Source organism: Myripristis murdjan, chromosome 13 (assembly GCF_902150065.1).
Source record: "Myripristis murdjan chromosome 13, fMyrMur1.1, whole genome shotgun sequence".
Classification (NCBI taxonomy): domain Eukaryota; kingdom Metazoa; phylum Chordata; class Actinopteri; order Holocentriformes; family Holocentridae; genus Myripristis; species Myripristis murdjan.
The window spans coordinates 4,030,403-4,052,359 of NC_043992.1; the positions used below are offsets into that span (position 1 = coordinate 4,030,403).

The 21,957-nt window shown below is 46.6% G+C and overlaps 1 protein-coding gene across 4 annotated transcripts in view; it reads left to right on the forward strand.

The window, feature by feature from the left end:
- Positions 1-297: 297 nt before the first annotated feature.
- The window catches only part of actn4 (actinin, alpha 4), a 90,381-nt gene continuing 68,721 nt past the window's right edge, over positions 298-21,957 (forward strand). For 2 of the 4 annotated variants that reach the window (XM_030066287.1, XM_030066290.1), the window contains exon 1: positions 299-702. In XM_030066287.1, coding sequence (XP_029922147.1) covers positions 577-702 — 126 coding nt within the window. In that variant the 5' untranslated portion in view covers positions 299-576. Of the gene's footprint in view, positions 703-21,957 lie in introns of all 4 variants that reach the window. The other 2 variants (XM_030066288.1, XM_030066289.1) reach the window with 2 other exon arrangements.

Here is a 21,957-nt window from a genome sequence, read left to right on the forward strand (position 1 = left end):
TAATGAGGAAAAGTCATGAAATATAAAGCGAAAAAATGACGTCAGTCAAAAGTTAGAGGTTAAAAGACAGGTGCGAGCTGGGTTGCCCGCCTTTACAAAACACGGTCCAAGGTGGTGGACTGGACATGTAAATTTTCATCTCCTAAACAAGGACTAGAACAGACACACACGACTCATGACGCACACGCGTTTTATTTTGAAAGCGTCGACCGGACGTAGGGCCCATCCGTCGGCGCAGCTTGACGGCAGCGGCAGCCTGTAGGAGCGGCCGGTTCCTCCCAGCCTCCCCATTCCCTCCGCGGGTGGAGAAAGCTTTCTTCTCACAGCAGCGGGGATTTTCTGACTGCACACACCGGATATTCCCGACCGATTTAAAAAAAAAAAAAAAAAAAAAAAAAAGAGAGAGAGAGAGAGAGAAAACAACAAAACGGTTGAAAGCGGCGAGAGAAGGACACTTTCCTGGGTCACTATCCCCCTCCCTTCCCACCTCTCTCTTTTTTGGGGTTTTTCTTTTTTACGTTTTTCAGACAGCTTTTTTTTTTCCTCCCGTGGCGCACTCAGGTTCCTTCTGCTGACATGGTAGATTATCACGCTGCCAATAACCAACACTCGGCCGGCGGGGCGCAGACCTACATGGAGCAGGAGAATGACTGGGACCGGGACCTGCTGCTGGACCCGGCCTGGGAGAAACAGCAGAGGAAGGTAGGAAGCGGGCCGAGCCGAGCCGAGCAGGGCTAAGAGGGTAAAAATGGCAGGGTTGGGGATGGAGAGGGAGTGGAGGTCGAGGACTTGAATTCGGGCCTCTGTATCCCTCGCAGCTGGTCCCGGTGCTCCTCCGCTCCCGTCACGTATGTGCTGTGTGTTCTCCGCGGGCACTAACGCAGCGGATCGGCCTGTGCGTGTCGCCGGGCTCCGAACGCTCCTCTCCTCCCCCGCTTTGAATGAAACAAAGTCTTCAGCTGTGCGTATCGCCGCTGCTCCAGCGCTCCGAGGCGGACTCGGCAGCTCTCCCCTGAGCGGAAACAGGGCGCAGTTTTGCTCGGAGAAGAGCCCACTTGTGATTATACACCGTTTAGGTTTAAAAATAGCCAGCGATAGAAGCAGAGGGCTCTTGTTCGGTTTTATCAGGCGTCCTGCAGCGTCGGAGGCCGATAAGACTGAGGCGAGTTTGTGCTCGGAGCGGATCGACTGATATGACGGCTTCTTGGCAGGCCGATACCGAGGCTAACATTCGCTGCTTAGCATTTGCTGCCTTTAAATTTCACCGTCTGCAGTGCCACAAACTTGGAGCATTCAGTCTTCAGTCTTTCTAACTAGTCTTTCTTCTCAGCATTGGTGGAAGATTCTCCATAGAAACCCGCTTTAATTAATTCATATAATGTGAGCACACATTTAAGGACTTTGCCAGGGGAGAAATCCCAGATGCATTACTTGTGATTTATAATGAAGCATTCATTCAAGAGCAATCTGGAGCCCAGTTGCCCCTCGGGATCAGGAAAGTATTTCTGATTCTGCTGGGAGAAGTGATGGCATAAATAACATGCAGTAGTGCAGCAGTAGGTTTTGCAGACTTTTGTGCAGCTGTCAGGGGGAAAGTCTCCAATGTATCAGCCCATATCTCATCCTTAATTTAATGAAAGCCTAATATCCTTACATTGATATGTGAAATTGATGATGGTACTTCACTGGACGACTTTGACTTTTTCACAGCTGCACCAAAGGCCCCTTTTTTTCCTCCAGCACATAATAATATTCAACAGCCAACCACACATCTTAATCCCACTCTGCTCTTGCCACTTTTTACCCTCCAAATTCCCCTCCAGGCTCCAGGGAGTAATGAAGGATAATTTGAAGTACCATTGCTTAACAGTGTGGAATGATTGAGGGTGTGTGTCTTTCAGTATGTGTGTGTGTGTGTGTGTGTGGTGCTAACAAGGCCATGCACCCTATCTGATTCACCGACTGGCCAGATGACTAGCATTCTTCCTAGCGGGACTGACAGCATGCCGAGCATTGAATTGCGCGTTTTCATCAGGCCACTCAGCGTTTTAGACGTCAACACGGGACATTCCAGTGAGCGATAAGCATCAGAACCAGTTGGGGGTCCAAACCTCAGCTGGGCCCCCCCACCACCACCCCCCTGTCCTGCTTGGTCAGGCTGTGCACTCTGTACATGTTTGTCCACGGGGCAAACAGGCCAAAGTTTGTCTCCACTCAGCCAGGATGGCAAACCCAACCTATCAATCATTAATGAGAGCCTAGGCCTAGGTTCATTCCTCTGCACACACACACACACACACACACACACCCACCAGCGGAGCCTGATGGACGTTTCGCAGATTGGGAACAGCACAGGCATGATATACAGTATCGAGGGTTTGGGGACGCGTTCCCTCTGCCAAGTTTGAGCTATGTGTGCCGACCCTGGTGAGGCGGGGGAACCAAGGGCAAATTCCTGCGGTGAATTCACCCTTGCTGTGCCAGTTATTGCGTAAAAGCGAGCGAGAGCCTCCCACAGAAATATCAGAGGGAAGTGGATATAATGAGTGTGGGAATGGGTTTGTCTTTGTAGTCTGCGAGGGTGAGTCCGGAAGGTCAGAGACTGTTGGAGCCATTTTGGTCCTTACAAAAAAATTTGACTGCAGTCCCTTTGCGATGTTCAGCGACACAAGCAAAAGGGATGCTTAGGATTTTTGTGGAGCCCTCAGTAGCACAGAAACAGGGCCGATTAGAGAAGAGAGAGGGGGGGGTGACATGTGACAAAGGTCCCAGTTTGGATTCAAACCCAGGGCTTTCACCTGAGCAGACTGCGGCAGCCGGACTCAGGATTTGCTTAGCTTGTGTAACAAGTAAAAACACGAGATCCACACCCACATATTTTGTTTTTGTTTATTCTTAAAAAGAAAAATGCAGTTGGCAGCTAACACCAACAATGTGTCTCTGGCTTTGTCAGGCCATGAAGAATGCCCAGCGTGTTTTTGTCAGTGCAGATCTCAGGTTATGCAAGAGGCTGTAGAGTTTTTGGATCTATGCACCACAGGAGACACCCGGGTATTTTCTTAAGAAGACATTTGGCAACATTTCAGACTTGTTATATATTTATTCAGCTTGATTGAAATGCGACATTTTCTCAAGCCTGCAGGACTTGTTTAGGAGCCTCTTGTGATTTGGAATGTGCTGTCGTACACAAAGTGGCTTGGGCCCAGGAGTTTCTGTACCCAAGTTTTGTCCTTGCAATGTGTCAAAGATGTTTTCCAGTTGTCCATTTATTACATGCAACAAAAACAGCAAGTGTACTTGAGGTCAGGCGGGCCCAGTCGAGTCCAGCTCACTGCACTTTGTCGCAGCCTTTGCTCGCCTGACAAACCAACGTGTCATTAAGTCTTTCTCAGGGATCGCCCGCACGTCCAAACATGCCGAAGTGCGCAGTGACGCCACCGGGGTTTTATTGTAGCTCGACGGCGAGGCGGGCGGTGCATGCAAATCCTGCTCCCAGCGACAGTTAGGCTGCACATATTTCTCATGTCAGCAGGCGAGGAGAAAGTACAGCTCAGGTGGGCGGGTGGATGATCTCGTAAGGAAGGCAGTTGAGCAATGAGCCTCAGTCAAAGGCCCTGCAGCAGTCGGCATCACCGCTGATTGTGAAGCAATGCTTGGATCTCAAAAAGCGTTTTTGAAGTAGAAATAATTTGCTTTGTTCTCAGCCCCCCCCTCCCTCCTTCACCCCCACTACCTTGTGCTTTGCAGTGGTGACGGGCCACACCTGCAAAAAACTTCCACAGAAAACGCTCATAATCTCTCAGCTAATGCAGCCGTGTCAAATGTGCCCAGCTTTGTGTTTGCCGTCTCAGCCCCGGCACAGACCTAGAACCTAAAACCATCAACTTTCACACGTCACCGAAAAACCTGCGGGTCTGCACTCACACCTGGTGTCACGTCCACTCTGCTCAGAGCTTGGCGAAGAGTCGGAGCACTGATTTTTTGGTCCGTCAGCCAGTTGAGTCACGGTGGCAGACTCGCTTGTGGTCACCGACTGTGATGTGTATCTGCCCTCATTTGCCTACGCTGACAGACGACTCAATATATTCTGGCCTGTTTGCATGGAAGAGATTGGAGCTGTGCTGGGTAGATTCATAGCCCAGGGCGGGGGGGCTCTCCTGGTCCCTTACCTGTGTTATCACACTGATATGGTTGTACTAAGATAGGCATATATACTCAGGCTTATAGGCTTATTGTACACAAATAGACACATACTCAGACCTGGTGTCTGTTATGTGAATACAAGGACTGCAGTTAACCTATCAGTTATTTCAATCAACTGATTAATCATTTAGTGAACACAGTGTGAAAAAATAATGACAAATGCTGATCAGAGTCCAAAGCGATGTCTTGTTAACCCTTTATAGGGCAAGTGACTATTTTTGGTAATTTCTGATTTTACATATCAGGCCCATCCCCTGTCTCAGTTAGTTCAATAATCATTTGGTCTTCACCCAGCCAATCAGCAAAGATCGCTCTACATCCCAGGTCACATGATTGTGGCTTTTGACCAGTCTCATTGGCTTTGATTTTCTATAGGAAAATGAAAATTTTAGAAAAATTTTATGGAAGTAATAAAGTCCTGTCATGTTCTCTAATAACAGTCTAGGGTTGTTTTTTTTTGAATTTCAAAGTATTTCAATGAGTGCCCTACAAAGGGTTCATCTTCCCTAGTCTGACCAGCAGCTAATATATTGATTAAGAAAATGATAAAGGATAATTAATTTTCTGCAGATTGACCGATTGATTGATCAGGTATTCCGCTTCAGAGCTAGTGAACACCCGTGAAGGAACCTGGCAGGGACGTTGACGCGTGAGGTAATTTTAAAAATGCATGTCACGCAGATGAATGTGTTGTGCAAGAAGTCACATCACACTTTTGTTTGTGGTGTCTGTGTTTTAATTGTTAACGACAGGTTTGGCTCGAGAGACAGATATGTCTGCTAACGTCGCACAGCTCAAGTTGTTGCTGCCCCCGTTCCCCTGACACACCCCGCCACAGCCCAGACTTGTAGCACACACACACACACACACACACACACACACACACACACACACACACACACACACATAGCTTTCCACTGCTGCCAAGGTGGGCAGCTGGACACAATGTTAGCCTGTTCTATCCCCCGCCCACCTTCACATGCTTTTTGTCTGACCGTGCAGGCAGGCCGGGCTGGTTCAGATGGCCCGTGTTGGCTCGGGACGGGGCTGCGAGTGACATTTTGTCAGGACAAATGGTCCAAATGATGCATTGTGCACCAGCACTAGTGGAGTCTCACTTAAAAAAAAAACAGGCTGTCGTGCCACTTTTCCCCTTCCAGCTCCACTTTGCTTTCCAAATAAAACCTAAAAAGAACAGAGATAGGCCAAAATGTGTTTGAGGAGAGCTGACCAAACAGCGCCAACAATAGACAATGCCCTCGTTTGTGGACAATACGAGGAGTGGCCGCTTTGATTGGCTCTCTGCTCTTTTGTCTCGGTGTGATTGGCTGATACGGCGAAGCAGGACCGACCTGATTGGGGTGTGGTGGACATGACAGGAATTTACTCTTCCTCCAGACTGAACGCCGTCATCATTCCAGAGCTGACTCCGGTGGCGCTTGGTATTGAAATGAAAAATGCGTTTGTGCACTGTCATTCACTCTGTCTGCTCTCGCTGTGAGAAACCATGAGTTAATCACACTGAAATGTGAATGCACGGGGTTGCAGCCTGCTAAATACACATTAAGCCTAATCTCCTTGACCAGAATCCACTTAAATTGACTACTAGGTACACTAGGTATCAGTTTGGAGTGACTATTAGCTTAGACTCTTCTACTATTAAATAGATGAGCGGGGTCACCCTGCCTTAAGAAGCTGCCAGCTCATCTAAAAAGATTTCATTCGCCTGTGTGGAGAATTTTACTGTTGTGTCATGGACTAATTGCTGTTTCAGAGGCTTTTCCAAACTAATGAGAGTAAGATTCAAGATGTGGGTGACTCTCTCTCTTCCAGAGGTAACTTAATACAGTTGGAAAAGTTCAGATTTTTGAGCTTTTTTAGTTGCCTTTGCACTTCTCCGTGTGCATTTTGGGAGGCGGGACAATCGGGATCTGGCGCTCTGTGAGTCTCCCCGCTGCCAGCTGATCCCAGGTCAGCTGACCGTGGTCCAGAATCAGCTTGTAGACCTAAACAACGAACCAGTCAGTCAAACAGGCGGCCAGATAAAGGACAGAGCAGAAAGGAATGTAACCCCTCTCTCTCTCTCTCTCCGAGCTTCGCCCCCCCTTTCTCTCTCTCTCTGTTCTCCCATAGGCAGCGGCAAGCGAGCATGCAGGGGAAAACATTCCTTTGGTGGCCCATTATATCCCGCCAGGCCAGTGGGAGGGGGCTTCCACTGCGGGGGCGGGGGCGGGGTGTCCTGTTTTTTGCCCCGACTCAGAAAGGAAAAAAAAAAACAAAAAAAACAAAAAAAAAACGGAGTTGGGGGTTTGCTGGATTGCAGATGTGGCCAGTGCGGTGCAGATGAGAGGGAGAATCTTCCTCCGGGGCAAAGGTTGCAGGCTGGGGGTGGGTGGGGGGGGGGGGGGGGGGGGGGGGGGGGGAGTTTCCAGCGAGCTGTGAGAGGCGGAAGTCGTGGCGCCAATCATCACTCAACATACAAAAAAAAATATCATTATACTTTCTTTCTTTATTTAGTTTTTGAGAAACTGTCCCGTGAATAATTGCACTTTGTAACAACTTGCTTTGTTGTGAAATATTGAGGTGACATCTTAAATTCTGCGCATAGACAATGGTATAACTGGTCATACTGGACGGGTGGCACATTACCATTTCCCTGCTTTGTATATTTATGTACAAAGAGAAATTGTGAGGAACAGTAGGTATTGTGCTGTGTGCTCTAAGCATCTATAAGAATATGAGCTCAAAACTGGGTCAAACTGCCCATGAGTGAAGTTGTAAAGTGGAAGAGGCTGCGTTTACTCTAGTGCAGAACTCCTTCTGTGATTGCGACTTTCTCACCGTTTTTATATGAGCGAGTAATCTTGCAGTGGAAAAGCGAAGCACTTAATTTCCCTTTGTTTCACTTGAAATTCACGGCAAAGGCATTTGCAGCAAATTGGACTTGATTAAACACGTCCGCACGTCAAACTGGAAACAAGGCGTGTTTCCTTGGAACGGATACCTAAATGGTGTCATGTTCTCCGCAGGATAAATAAACTACAAACGGGGGTGAAATATACTGGGGACGGCCGTTGCGGGAGACCCTGAGGCCTCTTGTCGTCCCGGACAAGCTGGCTCAAGCACAGTTCGCCCAGGGACACGTATTGACGTCTCCTCGTCTGGGCCCGTGTGTCTCTGAGGTGGACGACGAGCTGTTGGCCTAATGTGTCTCCCTCTCAAAGAGATTGCTTTCCGGTCTGTTTCTCTCTGCGCCCCCCCCCCCCCCCCCCCCCCTTTGTGCACGAGCAAGGCGCTGCATTCTGGGACGTAGGGGAGGATCGGGGGTCCGCGTGCTCGACCGTCACAGCAGCTCCAAATCCCCTGCTCGCACTTTATGGCCGTCTCAACCTTAGCTTGTCTTGCTAATTGTTGTTGTTGCTCGTAGGCGTACTTATGTGCTATTGTGCACCGCTATGAGGATTAGTGAATGGCATTTCCCACTGATGAATTGAAATTGGCAACAATAGGGACTAAGAATTTCCTTTTGGTCGGCTGCCAGCGTGCGTGTTGACGGTTTCAACTTGACACTCAGACCACCCCCCCCCCCCATAACTCCTCCTATTTATCCTCGACAAAGACATCTGTAGGAATATAGCAGCCTTTTTTGGCAATAAGCTCTTTGATTATGTTGCCATTGTGCATTGGTAACAATTTCACATTGTTTACTATGGCGCGTTTTATCCGTTACGCATCATGTTTGCATTCGGTGCGAGCTCCAAGAAGTGTCACAAGAATCAATACCTACCTAACAAGTCAGTACCAACATTTTGAGAACAATAGTACCGACATGATCCATGACTTTGCAACTCACTGCTGGCGTTCTAATGAAGCCATAGCCTGTGTGTTGCAACAGTGTAACACTTGAGGGCAAAATGAGGGCACATAATCCCGCCGTCTGTTGTTCCAGCAGGACATTTCATACACTTCCTCCCATCTGAAATGACTATTTTGTTGGGCTGGTTTAGTTTCTACCTGAAGGCTGCATGCTCGTGTTGCACTCGTAACTCAGTGTTCTCATTCTAATGTAGTCTGTATGTTTAAATACTCGAAACACACACACTCTCTTGTTCATGTTTACACAGACTTTTTAAGTAAAGAGAGTAAGTGGAATGGGGTTTCGGTTTTTGCCATTGTATTGAATCAGTCATCGAGAATTGTGGAATGTCACCGGTGCTGGTATTAGCCGCCTAAATTCTGCTATTCTGCTATTGTGCATCATCTTAAAAGTAGTGTATCATACTAAGGGACAGAGGTACAGCGGCGCTACAATAAAGCACTGCTCTGTGACAGCTGGCCTTGAGTCAGTTTTGCCATAAATCAGAATTAAAATTGACTTTATCGGCCAATTCTATTAATGCATACTTTGGATTTGACTGGTTTACAGCTTCTAGTACTGGCATATATCACTCAAAACAAACAAACAAAAGAAGACACAAAAAGACAAATAGGAATGATAAATAGAGTACTGGAGATCAGTTTGTATGCACAGTGAGGTATGTGACTGTGGCATGCTGAGTGCAGTGATGAGGTGGAGCAGGTCACAGATGCAGGATCACCTCCTGGCGTACAGACACATGCCAGTCAGAGGCCTCAGAGCAGCCACAGTTATTCCTGTCTGCAGCAGCGGGTGACAACAGCAATTTTTATACATGAGTATGAGAAACTGGGACTTAAAAGTGTGTGTCATGACTCTGAGTGTGTGTGTGTGAGCAGTCAGGGCAGACCTGGTGTTTTTGTGGAGGGGCTGGGAGGAGAGGGGGGGCTCGCTTGTTTGGAGGAAAAGCAGCCGAAGAAAGGAATGTGTGTTTAGGTGTGGTGGTTGTGTGTGTGTTTAGATGCCTGTGTATGTCTGAGAAAAGGGCGGGGGCACCAATTATATTGTGTGTGTGTGTGTGTGTGTGTGCGTGTGTGTGTCGGGGAGGGGGGCTCACTGGAGTTTGGAAGTGAGGTTTTCCCCCCTCTAGTTTTCCAGCAGGGTCACATAGCTGTGGGTTTCTCTGCCTCGGGCTGCTGGTAAACACTGTGCACTTAAACAAACACAGGCCTTTCTCCTGCTGCATGTTGGAGCCTACTCAACATGTGTGTGTGTGTGTGTGTGTGTGATCCGATGAAACTTTTGTGCGATTTCTCTAAAAGCGGATGTGCACGTCCGTGGTCCGTTTGCCACACAGGGAAATGCACAGAGGAAGGCTCTGCAGCAGTGAAAGTGAGCAGGACAGCCTCGGTGGTGTTTCTATGGAACCGCTGCAGACCTCGCCTCACACCCCCACTGTTTCGTGGGTGTCTGCTGCTGGCTGCACTTGGACCATTTTTACACCAAGCAACCATTTTATTATTTTATTATTTATTTAAATATTTTTAACATTTTTGTATCTGGGTCTACTCAGATTATTGAGACGTCTTTCACCCGCTGGTTAACTGGTGTGGTAGTCTTCCAACCCGCTGAGACACTGTGCTTTCTGCAGTGTTCAGCCAGCGGCCTCTCATTTACAGCAACCCTATCAACACAAGTCACAATCCAGTCCAAACAGTGGGGAGCTATTTTTCACATTATACATTTTTTTTTTTTTTTAAGATTATTTCTTCTGCATTTCTGCTTTTTTGATAGTGGCAGCAGGGAGAGAGAGAGAGAGAGAGAGAGAGAGAGACAGGGGATGACATGCAGCTAAGGGCCTGGGCTCGGATTCGAACCCAGGACTCAGCCTTAACAAGTGGTACATGCTCTGCTCTACGAGGTTTGCTACAGGGGTGCCCCTTAATGCCACGTATGTTGAAGTTACGTTCAGCACCTTTTCATGCACACAAGAAATCAGATAACTGAGAGTAACCAGGTTTTGGCAGGAAATCAAATATTCAAAACCCACATAATCTAGTTTCCACCCTGACCTCTGACATCAGTGCAGCAGGTGGCAGATGTGTTTTTGGTTTCCTTGTATTTTCATCAGAGGTAGTGTTGCTGTAGAAGTATTAAGCGTTCTGTAATGACCATGCAGAGCAGGCAGTTTTTACTCTTCCAAGCGTTGTACGGAGTGTGTTTACTGCATTTATAATGTGAGTTTCCACACCTAAAAAGCTGCTCAGAACGTGGGGTGAGGGTTTATGTGGCACCATCATCAGGTTTGTCCAGGAGAAATCTAGATACCTTACACCAGTTTCTCTTATTCCCTCACGTCGATTGTGGAAACTGGCTTTCTTGTTTACGTGGCACTTGGGAAAATGGATAACTGCCACACAAGGTCGAATAACCCAGTTATTAAGATGCATGTAAACGCATTAACTGTGGTTTGGGCTGACTGCCTAAAATGTAGAGCGTGTCTTGTTACCATTGCATCTACACGGGGTGCAAATTAGCATGTGACCTGTTAACACTTGTGCTGAATGGTGCTGAAGGCGATAATTAGCTGAAGCTGTTGTGGGGTTCAGGACATGGGACTGGAACGCTGCTCGTGTTCTGGACAGTGGTGACATCCTAAACTGTCAGATTATTTGCTCTGATTCCCACATTGCAAGAGTCTGCAGGTTATGTTTCAGAATCCCTGGCCTGCAAAGTCATACTGTGCACTGGACACACAGTTACTGTCTTTAAATCACCCTGTGAAAATTAGTATTATGAAAAAATATATAAAAATTTGTATTATTTGTCGTCTGAATCTTTATGACAAGTGTTTGAAAAAAATCTAGTGTGTCAATCAAAGTTCACATTAAAATCCAAACAACTGTAGAGAAAGATTTTAGCGTGTGACGTTTAGTTGGTGTTGCAGCCTGCAGCCCGACTGTGTGAAACTATTTACTATCTTTAAATGTTGCTGTGTGTATTCCTGGCTGCAGCACATTTCTGCTCTGCCCGCTGCGTCTCCATGGCTGCACTGTGCAGATAGTATTCACACGTGTGTGTGTGTGTGTGAGTGTGTATGTGCGAGGCTGCAGTTTGCACCTCTCTATTCTGAAGCCTGGCTACACAGCATGGCGTATTTTTGGCAGCAGCACTTCAGAGCTGCGCTATCTTCTGCACCCGAGAGAGTTCAAATTCACTGAAAATTTGATCAAAAAAGGGGGAGGGTACTGAAGCGAAAGCCTCCGTCTCTGTTTCGATTGCACATTGCCCCCGTGCTGTTATCAGAGATGCTAATGCACTGCCGTGTTTCTCAGACTGGAGGCTATAGATAGATGTGTATCACCTCTGCCGTTGGTGCACTTTTATTTGCGGTGTCATAGAGACAGATGTATTTAAGGTCCATGTGGTCGGCAGAGGCTGGTGTATCTGTGCGCTGAGAGGCGATGCTTCAGGGGAGAGTGACCACTAAATAGTATGCAGAGCGAGCTGCTGCATGCTTTTACATCGCTCATCCAGAATGAGAAGACGCATTGCTTATTTGCAAAATTTGGTCAGGGCTTTGGATTTTATATTGACTTCCAACACACTATACATTTGACTTTGCTGGATATCTCTTCATGTTAAGCATGGATAATACTGATGTGTAAATTTTCATCTCTCAACAGTAGGGCTGCAGCTCTTGTCATCTATCAGTTCTTTTTTTATTTACATATTAAACAATTGATAATTTAGTTTATAAAGTGTCAAACACGATGACAAAGGCTCATGGGAAGTTAGCGTAGCCCAAACGGATGTCTCCAAATCGTTTCCTTAGTCTGAGCAGCAGCCAGAACACCCAAAGTATGAATCAACAAATGTTTTTTTTTTTTTTTTTTTTAATTTTATAAATCACTATGATAAATCAATTAAAAAAATATATATATATATACTCAATTTGTTTTCTTTAAAATGGGCTATTAAATGACATACTGAGTTAGGTTGAGCAGAGGGCAAGCCTCTCCAGAACATAGCAGATTCTCATATCAGAAGCTCATTCAAATGAGTAAACACACCCATCCTGGCAACCGCCGACGTGAATCAACTCCTTTTCCTTCCAAAGTCGGTACTAATTTTGTGCATTTGGACATCTCTGGCACCGCGAGTCTCTGGAGCTGTGTGTGTGTGTGTGTGTGTGTGTGTGTGTGTGTGTGTGTGGACAGTGTAGTGTCTTCAGCCCTCACATCGTCGCTGTGGAGCAACATCTGGCGGCGTGACACAGACCACCCTGCAAACACCCCCCCACCCCCACCCCCGCCTCACCACCGCCACCACACACACAGATTATATTCCAGCTCACATGACGGGATTACATCCCTCCAGCCGACAGATTACATCCCGCCTGTGATGAACAGAGAGCGGACGTCCCGGGTGTGGAAGAGGTGGTGGCAGATGTGAATAGTGGATGGGCAGGTAGAGGAACACGTGGCTGCAGCTGTGCCTTGTGTTGGCGTCGTGAGTGGAGTGTGTGTGACGTGAACAGGTGTGCCGGGCAGGGGTGTGTGACCAGGGAGTCTGCCCCTCAAACAGGTTCAAAAAGTCATTCACAAACACAGATAGAAGCTGCAAAATCCCATTAGAAGTAAATGAGTTGATGTTTTCATAAGCTGCTTTTTTCCATCTGCACAGGCCAGTTATGATGAATTTAATGTCCGGGGGCAAAGCTGGACCCTGAATGTGTTCCAGAGCTGGCTTAACGCGTTTCTTAGCTGTTTTTTGGAGGCGTGTTAAAGCATAATGGAATACAAAAAACTGAGTGCAGCTGCTCTACTGTTATTCTTATTTTGCAGTGGAATATAATAAGATCTGCATACATAGCCACACCTAGACAGGTTATCATTCCTCTAGGGTGACAGAGAGAGAGAGAGAGAGAGAGAGAGAGGGCAGGCACAACAAGGCATGCTGCTATGCTAACAAAGGGCTGGGATGAAAGGCCTGCCAGCGCTGTTCATCGTACATCTGGGACACACTTTAACACACTAACACACACTCATTCATACGCAGACACACACACAGACAGAGCAGACATCTGGAGGGGCCGTTTGGCAGCTGCAGCGGGGCTTCAGCCTGGTAGCTGACCGGGCTGATCCACCTCAGATCAGCCTCAGGCCAGAGCCGAGCAGACCCCTGATGCTCACAGAGCATTAGAGCAGCATTAAACAGACACCAAGACACTCGCAATCCAATTTACTTTTGTTCCCCAGACGCTCGTAACACTATGGAAAAAAAAAAAAAAACATGTACATTTGCTGTACTTTTCCTAAAGAATCTCGTTAGCATTGAAGGCAGCCGTAAGCTTTTCTTTTAAATATGTACTGATGCACATGAATAACAAATACAATTCAAATACAGGTTAGAATATGCATTAGCTGCACCTGAATCGCCAAGTGCAGCTAATGCAACATCAGCTGCCAGTAAGGCTTCAGCTTAGTCACTGCACTCGCTCTCAGCTTGAAACCAGTCCAAACTACCCACTGACTCATCACAGTTTGTTGGCCTTGTTTTATTGTGTGGTCTGTTGTATATGAGGAGATGTAGAAACGTGTGACCTTTATTTTGTGGAAACATCTGCCCATACACCTGACCTCATGCAGCCAGTCCAGGCCACAACTAAAGAGGAAGTCCTGAGTTTGATGATTAATGATTGTGTAATTTTAGCGCTGGTTAGTTAGTGCTGGCCCGTGGACTGAGGAGACGGAGCCCCTCAGCCTCCAGCTGGCAGAGCTCAGGAGATGAGGTTCTGCTGCTCAGGTCAGCCTCTGGTAGGTTTGACCTCCCACTCTCTGTGTTGACCGACAGTCATTCTGTGGCTGACTAGGAATCCCACTTCACCTCCCGTGCACTCAGTGTACTCTCATTTCACCTTTCACTTCGCCTCAGCAGGTGGTGAATTTGCTCCTCAGAGAGCCACTTTTTGCCCACTGGCCACTGTGGCTGGTGCATCTCAAAATCCAGTAGACACTTTATTAAATAAATATGATCTAACAACGACAGGTGTTTACTGTTCACAATGGCTGGAGAGGCAGACAGGCCTATTGTTTTAACCTACAGGACTGTCATATAAAACTAGCATCACTTAAGCAGTACATACTAAATTGCTGAAAACCTTGGGAACAGTGTTTTATCTGCTTGAATTGCACAGGGAAGGTAGTTAGGCTGTCTTACAATCTGCATTAATTTGGGCTAAATATATATTGGGCTATATACCTCCACTTTCTTGGTATCAATTTGTCTCTTGTTGTAGTGGGTTTTTGTATAATGTGCACCGTTTGAGGTGTGTTTCACCAGTAGCTGTTGATCATTCCCCACCCAGTGTGTCAGTAACAGCTGCAGTTGATCAGGATGTGGTTTGATTGTCATTTCGTGGAAAGGATTTAACGGGGAGGTCGCTCTTCGTTCTTCATGCCAGAATATTTGCAATATTTGAGTTTGAGGAAATTTTTAGAGTTTAAAGTGGCCTGAAGTACGAGTGTGTCCGTCTTCCACATAACACTTTGAAAGCAGTTTAAGAAAGGTGAAGAAGGGCCAAGCACACAGCACCACAAACTAAGTGTGTGTGTGTGTGTGTTTCCTGTGAGGCTGTCTCTGATTTCCTCAGCTCGGTCCTGCTGTATTATTCAACAGCTTTCTAACTGGGGCACTGGGCAATGAGGTGAGGAGGCTGGGCCTGCTTGGACATACACACACACACACACACACAGGCGCGCCGTATATGGGGGAAAAGTTAGGACAATTCCAAGGGCCCTTGCCTGACAGGGGCCCCAAAAACTAGGTAAAAATGAATATAAAATTATTAAACCATCATCGAGTAAATACATTTTTTTTTCATGGGGCCCAAAATTCCTCATCCACTCATCCATACAGCCGATAACATGCATTAGTACTTACTCAAAGACCAGACACACCAGGTACAATCATCATCATCATCATCATCATCATCATCATCATCATGTTCACTCCCTTCATAATAACGATAGAAACTGACCAGGTGACTTTGGGTGAATCCACTTTAGAGATGTCAATTATTTATTATTTTTTATTATTATTTTGTCTCCATCACACTGCAACTCCCAAGCCATCACCTGTCAGTCAAACCGTGTGGGCGGGACTGTACCGTGGTGGATTTCCTGTTGAAGGAGTTTGAGTCTCTTTTCTTGGCCTGCTCAGCCGTAGAGACGATCGCTGCTCGTGCTGCTGTTTCTTCCAAACAAACCAGAAACATGAAGCACATCAGCTCCTGCTCAGCACGGAGCTGAGGGCCCGCACGACCTCGGCTGAATCACCATCCTCTCAGCCGCCGATAGTAAACAGACACCAATTTATATGCAAATGAAGAAAACGGTTAATTCAAAGGAACAGTTTCATGTCACAGCCCACTAAAAAAAATAAAATGTTTTCCTGTTTTCTGTGTTGTTTTGTTTGTTTGTTTTTTTTTGTCCACCTGATGCATGAGCATTTTCCGCGGTATCACTGGAGCTGATGTGGCTCTCAGGGCACAAAACAGCGCCATTAAATATTTACTGATTCTGCCCGGCCTCCAGGTTCCACTGCTCTCATTTATAGCGAGGACACACTACCCACAAATAAACCCACGCAACACTCCTGCTCTCTGCCTCTCTCTCTCTCTCTGCCTCTCTCTCTCTCGTTTCTCTGCCTGCCGTTCTGTCTTTCTCTCACTTTCTCCCTCCCTCCCTCCCTCCCTCCCTCCGTTTTGCTTCTACTATGCCTAATGCGTGCTGCCACAGTCCTTAAGACGACACACTCTGACAAAAGAGGATTATTGTTTCTCCCACCACAGTGGAGAGGGTGCAGCTATTTTTAGGACATGACCGATATGTTTTTTTTTGTTTTTTTTTACCCGTTTCTTTTTTTTTTTTCCTGTTTTTGGCCGCTGCTGGTGTGCTGCCCGCTTGTTTTCCCGTGTGTGTGCGGTGTAGCCTTTCAGCTCCACAGCTCCTCTCTGTCTGTAGTGGATGGATTTCTGGTCAGGCATGTGGACAGGCAGCCCGGGGGCCTGGTCATAAGTTTGAATGCTCTCTTATCTTCCTTTTTTTTTTTTTTTTTTTTTTTTTTTTTTTCCTTTGCTCCATTGTTAAGAGCTGAACCCCTTTGAGACGTGAGGCCTGGAGCTCACACTGCTGGACACATGTGCTGAACATACAGTGACTTTAGGTTGTGTGTGTGTGTTTTTTTAATGTATTTCCAACACAACAAAGCAACAGGGACTCCAGCAGGGGATTAAATCAGCATCCTATTGTCTTTGAGCTTGTAGGCAAATGTTGGCCAATGCATTGAGAGCTGTATGTTGCCCTATTTGAATACGTGCAAAAAAGATTTGCATTAGTGAAATAAAAGCTGGGAATATGCAGTTTTGCGGATTTTTTTTAGTGCAATTTTGCATGCTTTTTTTTTTTTTTACTGGACTTATTTTTCTACAAAGGTTTGAACTTTGAGAGTTTAAACAAGAGAGAAAAGTGAGAAAATGTTAATGCCTGTCTGAGAAAAGTGTAGAAAGTGTGTAGTGAGGGGTTTTACAGCCTTAAAACATCTAGAATAATTGTAAAAAATAAAGCTGACTACTTTGCGGATTTCGCCTATTGCAGGTTATTTTTGGAACGTAACTCCCGCGATAAACGAGGGACCACTGTAAAGCGATAAATTCTTGAGGCCGTGAGAACACGCGTGTAGTTCTGTAACTCAGAACTACACAGATACAGATCGCTCGCTCGTTCTCACCGCTTCAAATCTTTACTATCACTTTCAGAAATAATATCTACACATTCACACATTTTACAGTTTACATGATAAAATCCTTTTACACATTTGCACATTTGAATGCAGGCAGTTGCCGGTGTTTTTTTTCCACATCATACGATCATAACTCTCAAAACATTTGTGTTTTTCTTCGAGCACAAAAGCAATGCAAGCCCTGATTTTAATCCCCGGAGACTCTGCAGAGGTTAGAGGAAACAAAAAAAAAAAACATGAAGATGCAGACAGACAGATAAACACCTTTTCTTTTTTTTTCATTTAGGGTGTTGCAGCAGAGGGTGGGGCTGACAGTTCCAGTTGCACCCAAATAGAGAAACAGGCAGAAGGCTTTAGGGAAAGAGGTGAACGGCCAAACGTGAGGTTCATGGCTGGTTTACGCCGCAGAAGAGAAAAGCTGCTGTGGTTGGCCTCAGGATCTGAAAAAGACAATTCTCTCCTCCTGCTTCTGTTCTTGTTCTGTTGCTATGGCATGCAGGCTTCTACTGTTAACAGCACATCCTCTGAGGAGTGGGTGTGTTTTTTTTTTTGTGTGTGTGTTCCAGCTGTGTGTAGAGACAAAGAGGGAAAAAGATGAGAGAGAACGCAGAGCGACCTGGCAATAAGTCGAGGGGCTAAAAAACTGTTCCCCACTTTTTTTTTTTTTGCTTAGTTTGATGTTGCTTTGGCAGTTTTCTCATTTCTGTGTCACTCATGAGCTCAAGTTGATGTCAGTTATTGTTTGCACCGCTGAGCCTGTTCAATCAGTATGCATGGAAGGAAGGGTCATCTCAATCTGGAAAAGGTATTACCTCACAAATTTAACCCTCGAAGGGAAAAAAAAACCCTTTTTTTTGATAAACGACTTGGCGGTAAAGAGTAAATCTCACTTAAGAGAAGGAAGGAAAGGGAAAAAGGGATGAGCGAGACGTGGGAGGACGAGGCATCGACTGCAGGGCCGCTTTTCCATCCGGCGAGTCGTAATGGAGGAAGAAAGAGGAAGTACGGCTCTGAGGTTTCTGCGGTTTGCTGCTCCTTCCCTGTTTGAGATATTCGGACACCACACACACACACACAAGCCCTCTCTGCGTCAGGAAGACATGGATGAGTGCGTCGGCCCCACCATGGCCGAGCAGACCAAACCCCTGCACAGCCGCTCTGCTCTGCTGTGCAAGACAGGGCCCTTATATCTGTTATACTTCCAGCTGATTAAGACTATGAGTAGGAAATATTACAGAAAAATATATGCATGCACATTTATGACAGGTGACTGCCGTGCTAATGTTACCCCAGTAATCCTAATCCGATCATGATTTTTTATTAGCGTTTATCAAGAAAAAAAAAATCCCAAACATTTGCTGGTTGCAGCTTCACTATGATCCCTGAGATGCTAACATTGTCGTGCTTTTCTCCGCTCATATTGTAATAATATTAATGCTGCGGGTCTTTTTTGGCTGCTGGTCAAACTAAGGAAGCAATTTGATGACATCACTTGACTAACTTCATGAGATTTTGTCATTAAACTCGCACACTGTACAGACCAAGAAGTAGATTTAAGAGCAGCGGGCGCTAAATGCTGCCATGCTGATGAAGAGCCGCCAGTCAAACCGTGTGCTGTGTCTACTTCACTGTCATCCGGAGGGCCCGTTCTCCAAGCCTCCGGTTAGACGGTGAAAATCCCGGTGTCATTTTGGCTGAGATGGCCTGGTTCCCTGCCCGGCTGCTGGTCTTAATGCAGGTCAGGGAAGTCCTGTGCCCTCTGCACCGGAGGCCACGAGCCTGCCATCCTGTCTCAGCCAATCAGAGCTGGCCCTCAGCCATCCTGCACTTAACAAAGACTCCTCTGTCGGCCCCGCTCTGACTCACAGTGCAGCGAGGAGCGCACGGCGGCGTGCACGTGGAGCCAACGCAGACCCTGCAATGGCTTCAAAGCAACACAGATGTTTCTCAGTCAGTGTGTGTGTGTGTGTGTGTGTGTGTGTGTGTGTGTGTGTGCGGTTTGACACCGTTGCTGTTGAGACTCACAGGCTCACTGCTGTAGCGTGAGAATGGCGGCGCTGCGTTTCCTGCTGGGCTTTCCGCTGCAGTGGGAAACAGTTTCTGTGCAAACACGTTGTCGTCGTGCTCTGCTGGGGCTGATGGGTAATTTTCCCTGTGTCACACTGACATGCGGGCGCAGGCATCGGCGTCTTTTGGTGTAGAGTGGGCTTCTCAACGCTGCCGATCAGCTCTTTGGCTCTGGCCGGTTTGTACCACGGACACTGAGTGCTGAGACACGCTGAAGCCTAAAAATAAGGTGCCATGGAGTCTCAGGTTGCCTAGCAACAGCCTCGAAGCAGGACTGTGGAACTAATATGGCCCCCACCATGAACTGCAACAAGCAAAATGTGTGTAGGTTGTGTATTGAAACATTTGGACTAGCTGCTAGACCTCTTATGTTCTTTAGTAAATGAACCATGAGAGCATTGCCTGCCAGCGCTGTGGATCTGGAGGGGCTTTCTATAAAGATAAATACAAGCAGAATTCATATTTACATACAAAAACGTGACGTTTAGCCCTCAGCTCTGTTCACCGGTCAGTTTGGTTTTTTGGACAGAAATAGGCCTAATGTCAAGCCCTGTTTCAGACGGTTACAGTCAGTGTGTGTGAAGGTCAGGCCAGACCAGTCAACCAGTTGGTTTGAAGTTCAGTGACTTTAAAAAAAAAAAAGAATTTGAGCTTAAGGTTACATTTTTGGTCACAACCCTGAAAACATCCGTCATGTGAATCTGAGCTGGGATCAGGGCCAAAGTGTAACCTCACCTCAGAAACTCATGTCAGCCTGGGGACGGGAGGATGGAAACTGCACTGCAAAAAGTCCAAATCTTACCAAGATTCTTTGTCTTATTTCAATTAAAAATGACTTATTTCTAGTCAAAATATTTCATTACACTTAAAATAAGACTTGATCAGCTCTTTAGACAATTTTCACTTGTTTCAAGTGAAAATTAGCTTGAAACAAGAAACAAATTTTGCCAATGAAACAAGCAAATTTTTACTTGTGACACAAGTGAACAAGTAAAAATTTGCTTGTTTCATTGGCAAAATTTGTTTCTTGTTTCAAGCAAATTTTCACTTGAAACAAGTGAAAATTGTCTAAAAACAAGTTACTTCTGAGGTGATCATGTCTTATTTTAAGTGTAATGAGATATTTTGACTAGAAATAAGACATTTTTGACTAGAAATAAGACAAATAATCTTGGTAAGATTTTGACTTTTTGCAGTGTGTCCAGACGAGGCCATCTCGGAGTCCGGCTCAGAGTCCGGCTCCTGTGTTCTGATTTCAGTGTTGAGGGGGCAGCAGGAGACTGAAGATCCAGCCCCTCTCCCATTTCTGCCTCCTTACTTTGCTCTTTGTTTTGAAACCTGACTTCTTGCTCTACATGATCGTTCAAAAGGTGATTCCAGCTCTGACCTGTGCACAGGTAAAAAACAAACAAGCTGCGTGTGATGTTAACAGTGAGGAGTGTCTCTGTCTCTGCAGATAAACGACAAACAGAAATGTAGATGCTGTCTGGCGGCTCGTCTGCCCAGGTTGTGCGGTCAGAGTGTGTGTTTTTTTGTGGGCGTCTACTGTTGTTGCAGAGAGAGAGAAAGTGTGTAAGAGGATCAGAGTGTGTCGCCGTGTGTGTGTGTGTGTGTGTGTGTGTGTGTACAGCGGAGCGCTCAGAGGAGGCAGACCCACATAATGTTAAAGTCATTTAAAAGGGATTACATTGATCTGGTGCTGAGACTGTGCACCCCCTGCCCCGCCCCCTTCACTCGGCCCTGCACCCCAAGGGCCTCAGAGGGGGTTGTGTGTGTGTGTGTGTGTATACATAGATAGACACATGTGTGTGTGTGAGCTCTGCAGGAGTCTATCTGGGGCATACGGATCACTGCATCACATGAAAGCAGGGGGAGTGTATTCATATTTATATATACATATATATAGAGAGAGATATTTCTGTGTGTGTGTGTGTGTGTGTGTGTGAGACGAACTGTTGAGAGGTAGACGGGACCCCCAGGCTGTGTGTGTTTCTGTCATTATGAGATCAGGGTGGCTGCAGAGGTTGGTTTCCCCCTTAGGTCCTTCCTTATCTCCCGTAGACTCCCTGAATCCACACACACGCACACACACACACACACACACACACACACACACACACACACACGCACACACACACACACACACACACACACACTCCTGACTTCCTGCTATCCTGTATCACAGCTCAGTTGTTATAAAAAACGGCTTGTAATCTGTCCATCTTTTTAAGCTTCCCTGTCTGATATGATGTCTCAGTGGCTGATTAATGTCCGTTTGCGTGCCAGTCCGCCTTGGCATCCACTTGACTGTGTGTGTGTGCGTGTGTGTGTGTGTGTGTGTGTGTGTGTGTGTGTGTGTGTGTGTGTGTGTGTGTGTGTGTGTGTGTGTGTGTGTGTGTCAGACAGGCGTAGGGCCAGTGAGTCACGAAGCCACAAAGGGCAGGGTGAGCTGAGGAATGTGTGACAGAGCTGGGCAGGAGAGGAGGGGTCAGCCAGACGTATGTGTGTGTGTGTGTGTGTGTGTGTGTGTTCAGGGTCATCAAGAAGCGGAAACCCAGAGGAACAAACAGCGCGCCGCTCCTCCAGCTCTTTTACAAGCCCCCCCCCCTCCCTCCTCCTCCTCTTCCTCCCTCGCTCCTCCTCTAATGACTGGCAGCATCCGGAGATCCTGGCCGAGCTGAAGGAGTTAAAAATAACCGGGGGAAGTTTTTTTTTTTTTTTTTTTTTTTTTTTTCTGTGAGCGGCACGACATTTTACAACCTAACTGTTTTCTTTTACGAGGAACTTGATGTTTTGGCAAAGTTTCCTCAGAGCAACCAGAACAAAGATTTCCTCGTGAATATATAAGATATCCGGTCTCCATAAAACAACGTACAGGCCTTCCATTATCACCATGGCTGTGGGATGTTACGGCCGGCAGGAGGAGGCGTCCCGGCTCAGGGGGTCTCCGAGCTCTGAAAGGTGGCGGGGCCGACACAACTTTCAATTTGTAGCCTTGCAAAGCTCATTCCGACTTCACATGACTG